This window comes from Corvus moneduloides, chromosome 16, assembly GCF_009650955.1.
Source record: "Corvus moneduloides isolate bCorMon1 chromosome 16, bCorMon1.pri, whole genome shotgun sequence".
NCBI classification, from domain to species: domain Eukaryota; kingdom Metazoa; phylum Chordata; class Aves; order Passeriformes; family Corvidae; genus Corvus; species Corvus moneduloides.
Window position 1 is genome coordinate 14,488,222 of NC_045491.1, and position 18,115 is coordinate 14,506,336.

General features: G+C 40.8%; 1 protein-coding gene across 16 annotated transcripts in view; it reads right to left on the reverse strand.

Moving 5' to 3' along the window:
- RBFOX1 (RNA binding fox-1 homolog 1) overlaps positions 1 to 8,951 on the reverse strand; it is a 1,117,054-nt gene extending 1,108,103 nt beyond the window's left edge. For all 16 annotated transcript variants that reach the window (XM_032125552.1, XM_032125546.1, XM_032125560.1 and 13 more), the window contains exon 1: positions 8,706 to 8,951. In XM_032125552.1, coding sequence (XP_031981443.1) covers positions 8,706 to 8,936 — 231 coding nt within the window. In that variant the 5' untranslated portion in view covers positions 8,937 to 8,951. The remainder of the gene's footprint in view (positions 1 to 8,705) is intronic.
- Positions 8,952 to 18,115: the final 9,164 nt, after the last annotated feature.

Sequence of the window (18,115 nt, forward strand, 5' to 3'; positions counted from 1 at the left end):
GCCTCTGCAATTAACATCCCACAACGATCTGTTCTTCTATGAATATTATTCAGTGGGTTTTTTTTCCCCTCTAGTGAATTGGAGAAAGTGGGTATGTATAAATCAAGGATTGGTAATTTTCAGACAATTTAATTCAAGTTGCAGTCATAAATTCTGGGCTTGTCTGACCAAAATACACTTCCATATGGACAAACACAGAATGTTTTGTGTCATTAGCAGTTGTTGGTAAATGAACCTGGAGCCCAGGCCAGAGCAGTACCTAAACCACTGATATATTAGCAGGGGACATCCAGCAGAATCAGCTTTCTGCAAAAATGTTGAACTTGCAAAGAGCCAGCGAGGGCACAGATGAATTATTTCAGATGGGGAACACAGACCTGCAGGATGGAAAACAAAGCACAGGGATCCAGATGCTTGGCTTATCCAGGAGGAGGAGATGAGTTTATTCCCATCATCAAGTCAATAACATCTGGTGCAAAAAAACTACTCAGGCTGGGATGAGAAGTTGGGAAAATTCCAACTCCAGGCAAGGATTTATATTTTTATTCTAAGAATAGTTATCTACAGCAAGAAATTTTCCTGGACACTTGAGGAACTGTCCATGACCTGAAGCCCTTAATCAACAGTGGCTGTTTTTTAAAAGATTCCATGTTCAAAGAGAATTTAGGGAAATAGTTTTAACTTTTATCAGAAACCAGGGTCTAGCAGTAAATTCTAGCCTTAAAATCAAAGGAGGATCTATACATGAGTGGCCAAGAACACCAACCTTTATGTAACGTGTAACACAACACTGGGTAATTAGAAGAAAATATTGTCACATCACCAAAAGCTATTGTGCCTGCAGGAGCTGGAAACCAGCCTGTAGTGAGAGAAAGAAATTTCATCCTGCTGCTTTTCCAAGAATCAGTCTTTTTTTTAGAGCTAATGCAACAGCTTTCTATAATATCATTATTTATTTTAAATTAAGTAAAAAGTGATTAATTGCTCAATCAGCATTCTTTCCATTTTATATAGACTCTTGTAATTCACAGACAGTTTCTAAACATAACAGTCAATGATTTTGCCCTCTGGAGACAGTGAAAAGATTAGGGGTTTTTTTGCTGAAATAAATATTTTAGTGAATGAAAAAAAAAACCAACCTCTCAGCATCTCAGAACAGATGTTACTTCCCCAGTGTATTATTGATAAGAGTGCTCAATTTCCATTTAGTTATGGCCCAACTCAAAGAACTAAGGCGGTCTCAGTGTGGTGACTTCATCATTTTACATACTAGATCCACTTGTTTGTGATTAGCCTTCATTTTGTGGAAAATAACACTCACTGAAGATAGTACACATTGAATGCACAGTAAAACTCAGCTAAAACAGGAATTTACCACACTACCCACAGACATCAAAAAGAATGGATACTTTGGGAAAACCTGTTAATTTTTCACCATCTCATTATGATTAAGGGTAACCAATATCATCAAAATAATCACGGGAGCTGGGGAAACGCAGAGCCCTTTCACTGCATCTGTTAATGGCTGATGCTGTGTTCTCCTTGCTCAGCTCTTCAAGGGAAAACACAGAGCCCTGGGAAAACACAGAGCCCTTTTAGGTTTGTGCCAGTGGTGGCTGATTCCATGGTGTCCCTGCTCAGTTACTGAAGGCCATTATGATCCTGCACAGTTCTTGCTATAAAGCCTTGGACAGCCACAATCTCCTCCACCTTCCCACTTGTCTGTCCAGTTACCAACTCAGTAAAGAAAGCTCTTTTCATGAAATGAGGGACCAGAGTTGTGTCACTTCCTAGGGATCCTAAAGCCACATCCCTATGCAGGAGGGCTGACATCCAATATATTGGAAACACACAGGATTGAAAACAGCAGGTGAAAGAAGAATAGATTGTGTAAGAATTATTGTGCCTAGGAAATCTTTTTCACTTGAAACACATTTTGCTTTTCAGACTGGAATGAAAGTATCCAAGAGAGGGCAGACACTTGTCATTGATTTGTGAATCTTAGATGGACCTTTATTAATTAAGTATCAGTACAACTAATTGAGAATTACTTCATTATCTAGCACTTAGAGTCAAGGATACCAGGCTAAGTTACTTCAGTGTTGCATTTTCCTGCACCGAGCTATTTGAAGTTTGCTGGCAGTGACCAGCTGGCTCACAAGTATCTTAAGGTGCCAGAAGGAAAGAGATCAGAACACAAGAGAGCCATCAAAAGCAAATGTTCTGTATTCTGAATTTAAAGGATAAGATCCTTCCTAATGTAGACAAGGCTGTCTATAACTCCTTGGGCTGTTTAAGAACTGCACAGTGGGCCAAGTATCAGAACATCAGAACACATTAAGTGCATTCCTGAGGGAGAAATTACATGGGTGGCAGTGCAGCAGATCCTGCAGCCTAATTTAATGGAACAAAATAGGCAACTCTTTAGTAATAATGCATCCCAAATGAGTCTGAACATTGAGTACTCCACAGAAAAAGGAAAGCTAGTGAGGCACCAGCCTGATTCCATTTTCAGTTTTTGCTTAGCTTCTGGGGCTTGCTCCTCATTGTTGTGGTCCAGGCTAATGACTAAGACGGCAAATATTTAAAAAAAAAAAAAAAAAACACCAAAGTAAAGTAAATCATTTTATTAATCTCTTAATCACAGAGACTTGAAATAAAGATATTTTTCATGGCTGACACGGGCACACAGAAGGAGAAAGTGTAGCAAGAGCAATATATAAATATTTTCATTTCATATCTTCCGTAACTCAGCATAGACCACAAATGCCTTCTTGTGTACTTTGGAATACTTTAATGCATTTTGGTTGTAGTTTCAATCAGAAGTAATATTCCAATCACTCTACAAAAATTATAATATTAGGCAATTGATCACTCAAATTGGGATAGAAATGCTCCATGAATGTTCCTTATCAGTGAAATTGAACTTCCAGTGAGTAAACCAAACTGGCCAGCATTGCTCTTGGTTGAAATTGCTTGTTGAAAACAGGCAGTTATTTGCTGAATTAATTTAAATTTCCCTCATGACAAAATAATAGGATAATCCACACAAGGCCTTTAGTTTTGCACACTTACCCCCTGCCATCCAGTCCCAAGAGCTGCAGGAAAAATGGCAAAACAAGGTCATTCAGAAGGGTCTCTTTCTGCTGCCTTTCCTTGTCTCAGGCAATTCTTTACTGCAATTATTCCTGCTCAGGCTGCAGTGACATTGTTTGCAGACACTGTTTACTGACACCAGCCAGAGGTTAACAGGAGGATGAATCAGTTTTAGGGAGAACATTTTCCATCAACTCGTTCTTGTTCTTGGATTCAAGTCCAAGCCAATTTCTGATTTATCCACACCTTTCTACCAAAGGCTGCCTACTTTGATTTAGCAAATATTCCTGTGGAAGTAACTCCAGCACCTTATATCATCACTGACTTCTAAAGAATTATCATCTCCTTTCTTCCCACCTCCAAAGGCAAATAATTGTGTGTCTGTCCTGGATCACAGGATTTGATTGTGTTCTGAATCAAAACAAAAGCAGTAATTCCAGCATCTATCACAGTTTTCCTAACAAGTCAATAGATTAAATCCTTAAGTTATCCTCTAATTAGGTAATCAGACCCAAAAAAGGAAAGAGAGGAAAGGCAGATGCAGACTGCAACACGTTCCAAATGCCATGCTCTTCAAAACGCTTCAAATCTATTGTGCTCTCTTAAAACACATCTATTCCATAATATCTGAGGACAAAAGGAGTTCAATAGATTGAAACATTTTTATAAAAAGGAGAAAAAAAAAGAACTAAGCCACAGCCTTGAGAGCAGAATGGTTCAATCTGCTTAGAACCTTGAGAGTAAAAAACCAGCGCCTTGAATTGGACTGTCAGTCCAGACAAACCCACCATTGCAGCTTCTCCCTTTCCAAACACATTTCCTCTTTAAAGCAATATCTACAAATGCAATCATGATCACAAAGCCATACACACACAAAGAAGGTTTTGTAATAAACCAACTGTAAGGAGCAAACAAATGTCCTAAAACAGAAAATCTTTATGAGAAGCTGCATTAACACAGTGTGACCTTGTGTGGCAATGCACAGAAAGGTCAAACTGTCACACTTCAGATCCAATTCTTACACTTGATTCTGTTTTATGCATGTATTTAATGAAAAAGCCTTGAGTTATTGAGTCAAAAATTACTTTAACCCAAGCTAAACATAAGAGATAATAAATGTGTATTTCACTCATCAAGATTAACACCATTCTCAAATTCAGTGCCTCCTAATATCTTTGTTATTTACCCCAAGCACTTCCAGGACAGCAGCTCACACTGAAGTTGCTGCAGTGCATCCAGATGGGGTTCAGTTCCTACATCCTCACCTGGTCTTGACAGAGATTTTCATTCGATACCATGAATCCAGACCCATCCTTCAAACAAGGGAATTTTATCTTGAGCTGTAGCTCCAAGCTCATATTTTAATTTCTAGAAAACCCTTCCTCTCCTCCTGGGAAACAACCTTTGAAATGATCAGCTTTCCAATAAGTGTTTCTCAGCTTTCCAAGGTGTGCTCTTCTACACTTTAGGAAAACTCAAATGAGTTACTCCAAGTAATGGCAAGGTTCAGTTTGTTCTTTATGCAAAGACAAGGACATTGCATGGCATGTCACATCTCCCCATCTGAACTGGATCTAGAATTCTATTAACAGCTGAGATTTAGAAGGCCGGATTTGTCACATGATACAAGTTTGGTGTAGTCAATTCTCCAGAGCTGATCACCAAAACCAGTTTTCCCCTCATACAAAAGCATTAAGAACTTTCTCAAACACTTTTCTCACATTTTCTTTTACAACATGACAGTCCCAAAACTGAATAAAGATGTTACTTCTGATGTTAACAAAAAAAGTTGCATTTTTTTTCTTTGCTGTACTTCTACCCTTTCTTCATTTCCAAATATTCACAAAGGCAATTTAAACAAAAAAAATTAAAACAGTACCTTAATTCAAAAAGGCACTAAAGTCATTCTGAAAGCTGTTTAAAAGGTAAAAGTTCGAGCTCTCTCCTGGCACAGGTGACATTACAGATGAAAACAGAGTTTAGGGAGCTGTGTGCTGTGGGAACACTACAGAAGTCAAACCACACCCAGTCTTGTTCTCTAAACTTGGCACAAGTATTTATAGGGGGAAAAGTTTGGTTCATAACAAAGGAGGCCTTGTGGGCACAGAAATATCTTTGCACCAAAATCCAAAGAACCTTCACCAGGCATATGGACAAAGAGTTGGTTAAAGAGAGATAAAAAAAGGACGGTTCTTGAAGCACAAGGATACATGGATTACAAGGACACCCACTGCTCATGGTCACTCGTGGGTAACTCATGACAGATTCTCAACATGTCTATCAGCCTGGAAAGCAGTCAGGACTTGCAAGTTTAATTCTTCATATGCTTCCTATTTCAGTAAATACCACTTTACCCTAATTTAACAATTTCCAGTGTATGATCACAGGCAGGGTGACAATCAGCCCTGTGGCATCACAGAGCTGACAGCTGTGGGTGTCCTCCAGGCACACAAGGGGGAGATGGAATTCTCCAGAGACCCTGGTTAAAGACTTATACCCAAACTCTTGGTGAGAGGTAGTGACTCACCAGCTCTTCCTAACGCTAACGCCCCACCATCTGCACCAAACGAGGCATTTCTCAAGTTGAACCTCACTACAAAGACTGCATCCCCTTTGTTTGAACCAACGGCTTCGTTCTGATGCTCTGCCAGCAAGAAACATTACAGAGGGAAAAATTCCATGGCCTGAGACTATGTGATTCACACCTGCTGCGAGCAGCTTCCTCGCTGCAAATGAAAGCAATAAAAAGAGAAGGCAAGAAGGAAATTGTTTTAATAGATACGTAAATTAACAATTACAGTTTCACCCCAGGTTACCACATTAACCAGTCACCAGCACTAAGTGAAGGAATCACTCCAGGTTCTGCTGCCAACCAGTTGCTGGCAAATGCAGGCCCTCATTCCCAAGGCAGGGGAAAGAGCTCTGTCCAGTGGCACAAAGTCCCTTCTGCAACCAACTTGTGCCCAGCAGCAGCTACTACTACAAGCTCAGGATGCCAAGGAAATGCCCACAACACTTCAGGAGCATAAAATATACATGGTGTCTGCATTCTCCATAACCCAAGATTTCGTAAGAAGTGGGACAATGAGCTAGAGCAGCTGACCAATGTAGATTTCTTTCTTCTAAACCCAAGAATAGATGCTGAATGAGGCAAACAGCACTGGAATAAACAGAGAAATAGCACACACACTGGGCTGGTTTTTTATTACTAGTCCAGAAATGAGTCAAAGCCTATAATTTTTTTAAATGTCCTTCTTTAAAATGGAAGACATAATGGACTATTAGGAAACATTCCTGCAATGCATGCATTGATTACCCATACCACTATGCCTATAAAATAAAGATTCTTCTAAGCACAGAAATGAAGTCATCCCAGTGTTTCCTAAGGGCACACAGTCCATCTTTTCCAGCAGCTTGCTCTCTACAAGGTGACAGACACTTACAGACATTGTTGAACAAGCTTTTATTGCTTTTACAAAAAGTTTTATGTTAACAGAATTTCAAGTGTCACATAATTAGTTTCTAATACTGCCTCCAAATCAGACAGACAGATTTAAATGGGAAGGGGGAAAAAAAATACTAGAACTTCATGCAAAATGTAGTGCAACATCCCAAGCAAGAATCCAATCAAGTGAGGGGAAAGAAGAGCTTAATTGAGCTTTGATGAATTTTGAATCAAATTCAGTTTAAGAATTACTATAAGAACAATTATTTTATTATATATAATTACTATAAGAACAATTATTTTATTATAAAAGCTATTTAATAGTTGATTTTGGGAGAGACAAGCAGTGAAATGATTGCTCATTAACAGATTTGCTTTGTTAATATTTTTAACAATCCCCTGACGAAAAGCCAGAATGTAAAGTTGGAGCAGCTATAACAGGTCCTTGAAAGGAAAAAAAAAAAAAAAAAAAAAAGGACAGGTATTCACCAGCAAAGAACTTTGCTGCAGTAGCAGAACAGTTGTAAGGGGGTCAACCAGGCCTCACAGATAGGGCAGAGCGCAGTGATTCAGGTATGCATCATTCTTATATATTCTGCCTTGATCCCTTAAAAGACAAAGTAAATTTATTCAATTGGGGCTCATTTTTCAGTAACTTCCTAATTAAGTGTTACAGTAAGAGGTACCATCAAAAAGACTTTTACCCCAACTCATAGTGATGCTCATTTCTGGATATTTATCATGAAGTAGAACGGATTTAAAACCTTTACTCTCAGGTAAAAAAGAAAACAAATAAAACAGACAAAACAAGGGTTATATTTGACCAATTAACTTGCCTGTATTTTGCATTTCTTTTGGGGAAAAATAAGTCTCTGCCAGAAGTGGTATAAGAACAAGAGTGCTACTTTGCTGTCTGAGAGTTAAAAAGAGCCCACCTTCATAAAGCATTGGAAACCCAAAACACAGACCAAAGTGGATCTCTGTGCAGTTACATGGCTCAATAAAAGAGATTTCTGCTTAGAGAAACAAACCAACCTTCTACACACACTTAAATACTTTTGTAGCTCAGGAAAGCTGTTGCATTTAGAGATGACCTTCCACCAAGAACAAACTGAATAAACTGTCTTTCAAATGATTTAAAAATGAAATTGCTACCGAAACGCTGAGCATCTACTTAGCTCCTCATTTGAAGAAGCATGTCTAAATTCAGGATATCAATCCCAGAAGAGGAAAAAAAAAAAAAAAAAAACCAGTTCAGAAAACTTCTGGATAAAATCAGTGCACTGAAATCTCCAGCAGCTCCTAAGTGAGCTCTAAAGCCACACTCTCACCCTATGACAACTCAAAGTGGAAACATCCTACACCCAAGACATTGTTCCCACCACCCTCCCCCTGCACTTCTGACTGAGGGAAGCAGCCAGGATGTGTCCAGGAGAAGCACCTGGCCCGAACTGCACCATGAGAGGAAAAGCTTCAGCTGGCTGGGGATCCATATGTTCACCCCCTCTCCCCCGAGTTTTCTGCTGTGCCTCAGGAGCCTGCTGACAGGCACAGCAGCTGAGCTAAATAACCAGGCAGGAAAGTTAACCTCGTGTAAAGCTCTGGTAACGCTGGTATTTATACAGGCAACTGCTCGGCAGCTCTTTTTTAGCAAAATCTCACCAGATGAGATCGCTAAGCACCAATTCTCCTCCTCTCCTGCAGGCTCTACCCCCATCCCCAGCTGTAAAATTGTGCTACTCAACATCAATGCAGTTGAAAGTCTGAATGGACAGACCGATAAACGACCCAAAGTGTCCAATTCAACACACCAATCCTTACCCAGTTTCTAAATGGTTATAGGGAGCTGAAAAGCAAGTTCAGCAGTTAATATTCCTTCCCCCCTCTCCCCATGAAAAACGAAGTCACTTCTCTGGCATATACAGCTTGCAAGCAGCTGACAGCGAGAGCCAGATATAAATACACACTCCTGCACTAAAAAGCGTGTAGCCAAGATCAGAAATTAAAGAGGACCGTGCTTATGATCTCAGCGAGATGGGACACTCGACTGCATTTGTCCTGCTCTACTTGATGCCCAATTACCAACTTCAGGATGACAAATAATTTCAAAGGTAACCTCCCGGCCCTTCCCCCTTTCTCTGAGCCGCTGAAGATCCTCACTTACACTTTTGCCTTCACCACCTCCTTCGGGCACAGGTTCTTCTCTGCTTGAGCAGGGCATTATTGCATCTTCTGCTGCTGATGCCTCTCTGTCCTTTCCACTGTTTCCTCCTTCATTCCCCAGCTTCAACCTCTTTCCCTCAGGTTGGGAATCATCCACATCCTCCCTTCTTATCTTGCCATCTCTGCCTCGCTGCTTCCCCGCGTCTTCTGGGCTGCCGCAGGAATTTGACATTTTCAAAGTGTTACGGACTTTTTTAAAAAAAAAAAAAAAAAAACGGGGGAGGGGGGGGTGGCTGCCGAAGTTGCCGTTTTGAAAGGGATTTGGCTTCCGAGAGCTCTGATGTGCTCTCGCTCCTCTTAAAAATTTCGGTGCTGTGCAGGATTCGGGAGCTGTTTCTCTGCCGCCCTCTCCTGCTGGCTGCGAGCGCTCCCAACCTTCCCGCGGCTCCAGCCCTGCTCCTAAGGAAAAGTAATAACCTTTCCTGTATCGATTATATGCACTATGCTGCTGATGCTTTCAGCGCCAAAACCCTTGGATTTCTTTTCTCCCTGATCCACGGAAATTGGCTTTCCTTAAAGTACAAAATATTTGCTTCACCGTCTTTAAATCCAAATTTACCTCCGTCCCCAAGGGATGCTGTGGACTTTGGTTATATACTGTTAGTGATGCCAAGAGTAATTACCCATTAAAATGCAAAGGTGGCCTTAACTCCAAACAGCTTCTTTCAAAATAATTTCATTACGGGTTTAGGGGTTTTCTTTATAAGGGTGTCCTTACTTTGTAAATTAACTTTGTAAATTGACTTTGCGTCTTCTAAACCCACGTTCCACACTGTGACACAAATTTCACATAACATTCTGGTCCTAGAGTTGAAGGGATGAGATTAAAATGAGATTAGGGCAACCCAACAGGACAGTTTGGATGTTCTTTTTGCTCTCTCAGATAATTTATGAAAAGCACCACCACACATAATCAAAGGTTTGGTGCAATATTTGAACCGTTTAAAAAAAAAGTAACCAAGTTCTTTGACATGCAGTGTGCAGCATGCTGCTCATTCTTCCAATACAGAAGGCAATATGAAGTAGAGGCCATTTTTAATTTTAAAAAAACCCAATATGAGTTCTGTTTTCTCACTCTTAAGTGCTTGTAGATTTAAATGGGGCTCCTTAGGTCTTGCAGAGGGAAGTAAATCCCTAAAAAGCCCTCTGCATATATCTAGGTATGTTCCAATCAGGCTCTCAGGGAACAAGCTTCAGGAGTGGTGTCCAGCCAGGTGTGGACAAATTCATTGAGTCAAACTCCATTATCTGCTGTGTCCAACAAGGTCTGTCAGGCCAGAATCTTAGAGGGAGTTAATCTGTGTCCCAGCACTGATCTCACTGACATTATGAAGTGGGTTTTAGTTTGAGCAAGTACAGGTGTGTCAATTATTCAGGAATGAACAAAGAGGGGAGGAATCTTAATTGGCTTTGGTCATTTGAGACACTTCAGCCAGATCCACAGGAGTTCTGAGAGACCTGAGATACCTGCACACCCAGAACTGGAGACATTAAATATCTGCTGAATAACACTGACTGTAACAAAGGGTGGGTGTTGGCCTTCACTAAACTGGCAGCTGAAAATACTTTCAGAGCTGGATGGACACAAACCAAATGGGCTCAGCAGAGGAAAAACAAATCTGAGAGGTTTTTTAAATGGTGCTGGATCAAGCATCTCATGCCTTGTAACCTGCAGTGGTCAAGTTCCACAGCTTGGCCTTTGATTTGGAGTCATGTCCACTTGTGATGAGCCTACAAAAGAAACTTGCTCAGCTAATGAGTGATCCTCTTCAGTAAACAAGAGATTGTCAGCCAGAGCACAGCCAGACAACTGCTGCAGGAAGGGTTTCACCCTGGCTGAGCACAGGTTAATGCAGGTCATGCCCCACTCCTCAAACCCACACATCCATGTAGCTCAGGAGGAAAGAAAGCCATTAATAATCACCACTCAGCATCCTCATCAACAGCAGCAGCAGTGACCCACAACAGGGATTTTCTATGAAACTTACATCCCCTAGGCAGAACTGTTGACTTCAAAAAGTCCTTCACCCTCTTTGCCATACTGTTAAAACACGACCCACACTTTCCCATCTTTCCTCCTTCTTGAAGCTCCTGAAAGAGTTACACAACTGTTTGGATCATCTCCACCAAACTGCAAAAGCTTTTCTTATTTCTAGTGCTCATTCTCCATTCATAAATGCTTTTTCCATCAGACAAGTCATTTAATCTTTTGTTTAGTCTTACACTTCCCATCCTCACCTAAAATACGGAAAGACAGAAATAATCCTGAAACTAAAGTGTTGTTTCTGCTATGATGTACCTCAGGCTTATTTGCACAGTAAACTGCTTCAATTTCTGTTGGAACATGTCTCCATCCAGAAGTTGGGTTTCATGGAACTCAAGTGCTTGGCAAGAACTTGCCAGTTGTACCAGGATTTTGTTTGTGTTTGAAGTGGAGCCAGGCAGCTGCTCAGGCTGCCTCAATGACCAGTCCAGCCACACACCCAGCAATGTCTGCCAGGTACTGCTGGCTCCTTGCACGATTCTGTCTCCAGATCACAGGCAGAGCCAGCTTCTTCCAAACCAGAAAATAAAACACCCACTTCCGCACGTTTGAAGCATAGCCTCTGGTTTTGAAAGAATGAAAATTTACAGAGACAGAGAATCTATCTTTTGTTTCTAATAAAAATCCAACATTTTTTAAATGCCAAAATCTTCATGCAAAGAAAAGGAGAATTGGCAAGGCAAGAAATAAATTCTGTTGGTATCAGAGAGAAGGTTGGTCAGGCCTTTGCTTCCTGTTATTTAGCACACAAGTACTGTATGGCAGGAACATGCAGTCATTGTTTTTGTGTTTCTGCAGGACAAAAGCTTTATGATGTCAGATGTTTCTCCAATACATCAGCCCACCCATGGCTTCATGCAGGGAGCTCACTTCAGGAACAAGTTTCAAGTCTTTCAGATCATCATAAATTTCAGAAGAGGGTAATGAGATCAAGCTGAGAGTCAACGTTCCAGACATGTCCAGCCTCCTTTTTTATCCTGTATGATACACTCCTTGCTTAATATCAGCCTGATTTACTGTTTCACCTCCTGACCCTTTAGTGTAAGGCCTTGCCTCTTGGCCAGAGTCCAACCCTTCTCTTCTTCCGACAGAACTCACTTTATACCTAATAAGCAGTTTTAGAGTCAAGTCCATGTTGATTCCCCACAGAATCCTTCACAGAACTGATGCTGAGCCAAATAAAGCCATTAGCACAAGTCACTAAAATCCGAGAGGCCATTAACCAGGGAGCTACATCAAAGTGAGTAACAAGTACTCTGAGAATTCAGGAATCCTCGCACAAACTGCTTTCAAGATATTTCTGCTTGAAATCACTGCTAAAATAATGCAGTAATACCAACAGCAAGCCAGAACAGCCAGACTTCCACAGGTATCAGATGCAACACCACTCTCAGCAGTCAGTCCAGCTCCAACCAGCACCTCCTCTTGGACTTTAAGACACACTAAATGAAATTAAATAGGGATGCCGAGACTCAAACTGAGGGATATTTCCATTTCCTGTGCCCAACAAAATACTGAAACAAGAAGCAGCTGGAGACACGATGCAAACTGTGCTGCTTCCTGCAGGAAAGCCTGGCCTCCTCCAAGCACCACCCAAAAGCCATTGGGATTGGGATACAAGGAAGCAGGGGATAGAGGGGTTTTTAGAGGGTTTAGGCAGAGGTGGAAAGTGAGAAAATGCCTGCTGACTGAGTCTCATGAGACTTAGAAGTAAATAAGCTTTATTTTATTGTATCTACTTGACAAATAAGCAACTGAATTGTCAAGGACCGTGGTTTTGGTTCAGGGGTGAACATCCCCTGCAGGATGCTGCATTATTTGGATCCCCCTTCACCTCTCAGAGTTTAAACTCAACAGTGTTGGGCTCTTGCAAGAAAACAACTCAGGGTGAGTTTTGAGTTTCAAAGACAGATGAGCCAAGAGATTTTATGTTGTTGCCTAACTGTGGTGCCATCAAAAACAGGCAGTTTCAGTGTAAGCAGAGTTAGACCATTCCCAAATAATTTTGCAATTCAGCTCGACCAGTTCACAACCACCATAACAGAGAAGTTCATTGATTTTAGTGTCTTAATGAGTAAAATTATGGGAATTGCCTCAGAATGGCATTTATATCCGAGCACTATGATGTTTAATTTAATAGAATTCTTGTTGCATTCCCTTACCTCACCTTAGTTTGCAAGCCAATGAAAGACTAATCTGATTTAAAACCCTCAGATGTATGTCTTCTCTGCAGTGAAAACACAGCTTCTGTAAGTCTCTTCGTGTTGCAGGAGAACATAAAATGCCAGTTCTGCAAATGAAAGTCACCATAATCTGCAGTAAAAGCTCGCATCTCTTTTTGTGTATTCTCTGATTAAAAAAAAAAAAAAAAAAAAAAGGAACAGGCAACTTCCCCACTTGCACAATTACTTTAATGGGTGGAGAACAGAATTATAAGTTTACATTAATCAGGTAATTTGGCACATCTTACTGCTACAAGGAGGCCAAGTTATTTTTAATAAGTCTGAAAATGAACCAGTAAGTCTGGAAAATTAATTTTTCATTTATTTTGCTATTGCTTCCAAATTAAACCCTCCACCTCATCATTGTAATTACTTCTGAAAGCTTATAAATATTTCATTATTTTTATTATTGTTTTATGTTCACCAACAAACATTAGAAACACTGACTCCATTGTTTATAGCTCCAGGTTTCCCTATAAACTTATTCTGAAGTAACATCTGCTATGACAGCCATAAGAAAAAACAAAGCTGAGTATGTTGCTGACTATTGAATCCTTCAGAACCTCTCAGACACCAAAATATCCCCTTAAACTCTACCAGAAATGTGCCAGGGCTTTGCTAGGTATTAAAGATTCCAGGGTACCCACAGACCATGGAAAGGTTCACTGCTCCAGCCCAGGATCAAATGGTGTGTTTGGTTTCTACCACCTCTCCTGAAGGATCAGAAACAACCTAATTTTTATGTCCTCAAGTTTCTCTCCAAAGCCAAAAAATAATAATAAATTGTATTTATTATTAAATATATTCATGAAGACAATTCTTCCTTTTGCTGCCCCAGTACCTTTCTTGTTGCAAACCCATGGAATGGGGGGATCTCTCTATTTTCCCCACTCTGCCATGAACTCCACATGGAGGCAGCAGACACAAAACACCTCCCAAGAAAGTAGATTATTCCACATAATTCTTGGTAACACTTTGAAATCCTTCTTAACTGGAAATCTTGCCTACCTTCATTTCACACTGTGGACTTCTGATTAAAGAGTGTTTAACATCCAAGTCCCATCACTGATAATCTCAAGCCTTAATAATGTTGAATCAGAGTGGAGAAAGTAAGGATTTAGCCAGATGAGCTGGTTTATTTTAATGTCACCAATTTGCCTATCAGGAGTTAATTGAACAAGGGATTCGTTTTCAATCAAAGCAGTGTCTGTTTTCTCTCTGGTCTACATTAAGCATGTGAGATATATTGTAAAATCCACCTCCAGTTCCATATTAGTCTCAGCACACCCAAACCTATTCGCCCTTTAAATAAACTTCCAAAACCTCTGTTCAAGTAGGCAGTTACTGGAAGGAACTGGGAACATCACCTGCTGCCCTGCCCAAGGTTTTCAGGCCAAATTTCAGCCTTCCATTTAACATACAGTGACACCCAAGATTGTGTTGAGGAATTTGAAGGTCCAGTTCCCAAGCTGCTGCAATAAACAATCCCTCTTTGGAGGGCAGAGTAACAGCATCATCCCTTCGGTGGCTCATATTAAAACACAGGCCAAAAAACAGTGTTGTAATTTTTACAAAGCTGTCTCAAATTATCCAGTTGCATCAGAAGAGCTACTCTGGATTTACACCTGCTGAGAGCAAAGCAGATGATTGATTAAAGGAATTGCTCTCCCCACCATCGCTTTCCATCTGTGTACCTCTCACAAACTAGAATAGGTGTATAAAGAGAACCAATTAAAAGACAGTCTATAGGCTTTACAAACACAGCCTATCACACTGCAAATTTTATAGAAAGCATCAAAATTCCAGGTCTTTCCTATATTTTCTTTAGGGAGAGTCTTAAATGTCGAGAAAGGACCAAACCACTCCTGGAAGGCTGCAAGAGCTGCAGGGGGTGCAAAATAAAATAATTTTGAAAAAATTCTTCTCTTCTGAAAGAAATTGTTGCATAGGACAAAGGTTCAAAACAAGTGATTATACTTACTGTTCCAAAAGTCTGGGATCACTAAAGTCGAGTGAGAAAACATTACACACCAGTGACAAAATGCTGTAGGTGACAGGACACAAAACAAAATTCAAATGGCATCCCAGACCTACACAGATCAGGTCAGAATGGACTTTGGCACATCTGCACAGCCTCAGCATGGACTGACAGCCTCATGACAGACTGACAGGCAGGGCAGCACAACACCAGTGCTGCTGCAGCACCAGGGACAGCAGAGTTTTCTCCCTCTCTGCAGAGGCCCAACTGTCCACAGGATGGGGATACAGGCAGAAAACCTGGAAAAATTGCTCCAGCTGAGTTGGACACACACAGATAGAAAATGCCTGAGTAGATAATAAACAGCTTATGTTTTCTCTCATGCTGTTTTAAGTCCTCTGGAGGAAAGATTTCCTTAGTCATTTGCACCAGACTTCGTGCTTTGATGCCAGCTTACTGAAAGGACGCTGGCTGTGATGGAATATTGCTCACATTAAACATACCTGAGCAAAGTTAATTTTCAGTTTACGTGCCCTTAAACTATAATGTCTCCCTCACAAAAGGAGTATTGTGAAAGATTTGCTCTACTGATTTGAGGATTAAGAGAGAACAAATATTCAGTAGGGATCTGAGAAGCACCTCAGCACTGGCATTTCTTGGCAGCAAACTGCTCTTTTGTGTACTGAGCAAAGGCACAAATTATGTCAATCATGGATTGAAAACTTCATCATTTGAAAGGAGTTTGGACTTGGATGTGTCAGAATGATAGCAGTTTAATATGGGTTTCACACTGCAGCTATTACATGTTTGCTGAGGGCTGGTTTCATTCTGTGCAGATCAGCCAGAAATATTCCAAACATTTTCTCTGTGTTCATCCTTGAAGGGAGCACAGGCCATGTGCTGAGCATTCTGAAGGATGCTCTGGTTGCCAGGCATATTCTAGCCTGTAAGTCTTAACCAACCTGAAGAGTGTAAAATACTATTTTCACTATTGCACAAGGCTAACCGTGCAATAAAATACGTAATACATGCTTATTTTAAAAACACCTACTGTATTTATCTCAGGTATAAAAGCAGTAAAAGGTTGAAGTAATTTGCCACTCTTGATATGCTCAGAGTGTATTTATTTATGTGTTGCAAGGCATTAAGCCCTTTTGAAAGGGTTATATTTTAATTTAACCTCTTCATTTGACTATTTGGCATAGAAGCTCCTGTTAGAGATAGTATTTGCCACACATCTCAAGCTGGTTCACAAACCTTAAGACCCAAAAAACTTTCCAAATAACACTCTTTGCAATATAAATCCATGTAATAACAGGCTTACCAAGATACCCAGCCCTGGACAGATCACCCAGAATATCTTTTGGAGTACATAAACCAGCAAAAGGTACCTCAGCCAAAGAGTGCTACACAAGAGGTATCAGTCAGAAATCCTCTTACCTTCCTGTACCTGCTCATAGAAAGGCTAAATTTGTATATTTATAGAAATATTAATATTTTGCTAAATGTTGTCAAAACATTGGAAGGCACTGGCAAGCTTTTATGGTTGGAAAATTCCTGGAATTTCGGTATCATCTTGACAAATCACTCGGACTGCCCCAGAATCCCCGTTCAGCACCCAGCAGGAGGGAGGGGAACTGCTGAGTTCCCTCTGTGCTATCAGGGTCCATTAGTGCTCTCAGGGCCCTGACGATTCCGTGCTGCAGGCAAAACTGACTGAGATAAGGATGGGAGACAGAAGGACAAGGATATACCTACATCTGTCTTACAGTATTTTTTTAATGCAATATAACCAGTACGGGAAGTTATTAGGTTCTTCCTTCAAAATCCTCGATCATTAAATGAATAAATGTCTTCCACTGAAGTTCCTAGTAACCTTGTAGTCAATATTATCTGCTTGGCTCATCACATGGCTGAGCCTCAGGCAAGAGGACAATTAGGTTTTTCTTTCTTCCCCCTCGCCATGTTTTAACACCGGTGCCTTTTCCAGTGAAGCAGCACTTTTCATCCCCACAACAGCTTGTCTCTCTTGTTCCAAATTGACTTGAAACTAATTGTTCCCCACCCCAACCAGGCAAGTACAAACCAGGAATGAAGAAAGACACCAAAAGATAATTTAACTTTCTCCTTCCTTGCACTTGCTCATCCTCAGAGTTCTGAATAAGAGGTTTTGAACATGGAGAAATATGGACCAGCAAAGGCCAGCTTCATGAAAGTCTCCTTTCTAGATGTTTCTAAACCTAGCTCAGACTGTCTCCCCTTGGAGAGAAAAAGGTGCATGGGAAAATTATTTAAAGCACTTATTACCTCTGTAAGGATACAGAAATCTGCTGCTTTCTGCAGGTTGGAAGGTCAGGCTTTCTACATAATACCACCAAGAAAACTATTTCCCACAAACTCTTTCCTTAGAGATTTCTGGATTCTGATGTTTTCAATCCCACCATCTGTATCTGAGGCCTAATAACAGTACTGGCAGCTCCAAAACCTTAATTTCATTCATCATTAGATTTCGTGCTAGGAACAGGCTTCTGAGTTTTGGCATCAACACCTGTCACACCTTGAAACAAATTTACTTGTATTACCCAGGCATGTTTGTGAAGGAGCCCAGGCTTGCAAAGCTGCCCTTTTCTCTCTTCTCCCCTGTCTTTGAACAAAAAAATTCACTTTGCAACTCTTCGGTATCTCCCCAGTTCACTGACACATCTGGGAGCGGTGATAAAGCTCAGGGCTGCAAGGAAGCTCCTGACACATCCAAACAAGCAGCTTGAACAATGCAGCAATTGGCCCTCACTAAACACAGCGGGGGATTTTTGTTCCCTTTCCCAGTACTCTTCCAGTTAACAATAAGATCTTGATCAGGAGAGTCAAGAGAAATGTTACCAGTGATTTCAGGGAAGCAGTCAGCTAAAAAAGTGACATAATCATCAAAATACTGCAGATGCTAGGGGCTGAAGGAGCAGAAGAAGACAAAGGCACAAATGAGATGGCTGGAAGAGACAAAGGAGCTGCTGTAACATTCAGCCACCACTCCAATGGTGACTGTCACCTGAATATTCTCCAGCTCACCCAACATCTTCATCTCACACCATCTGCTGCATTCAATGCCT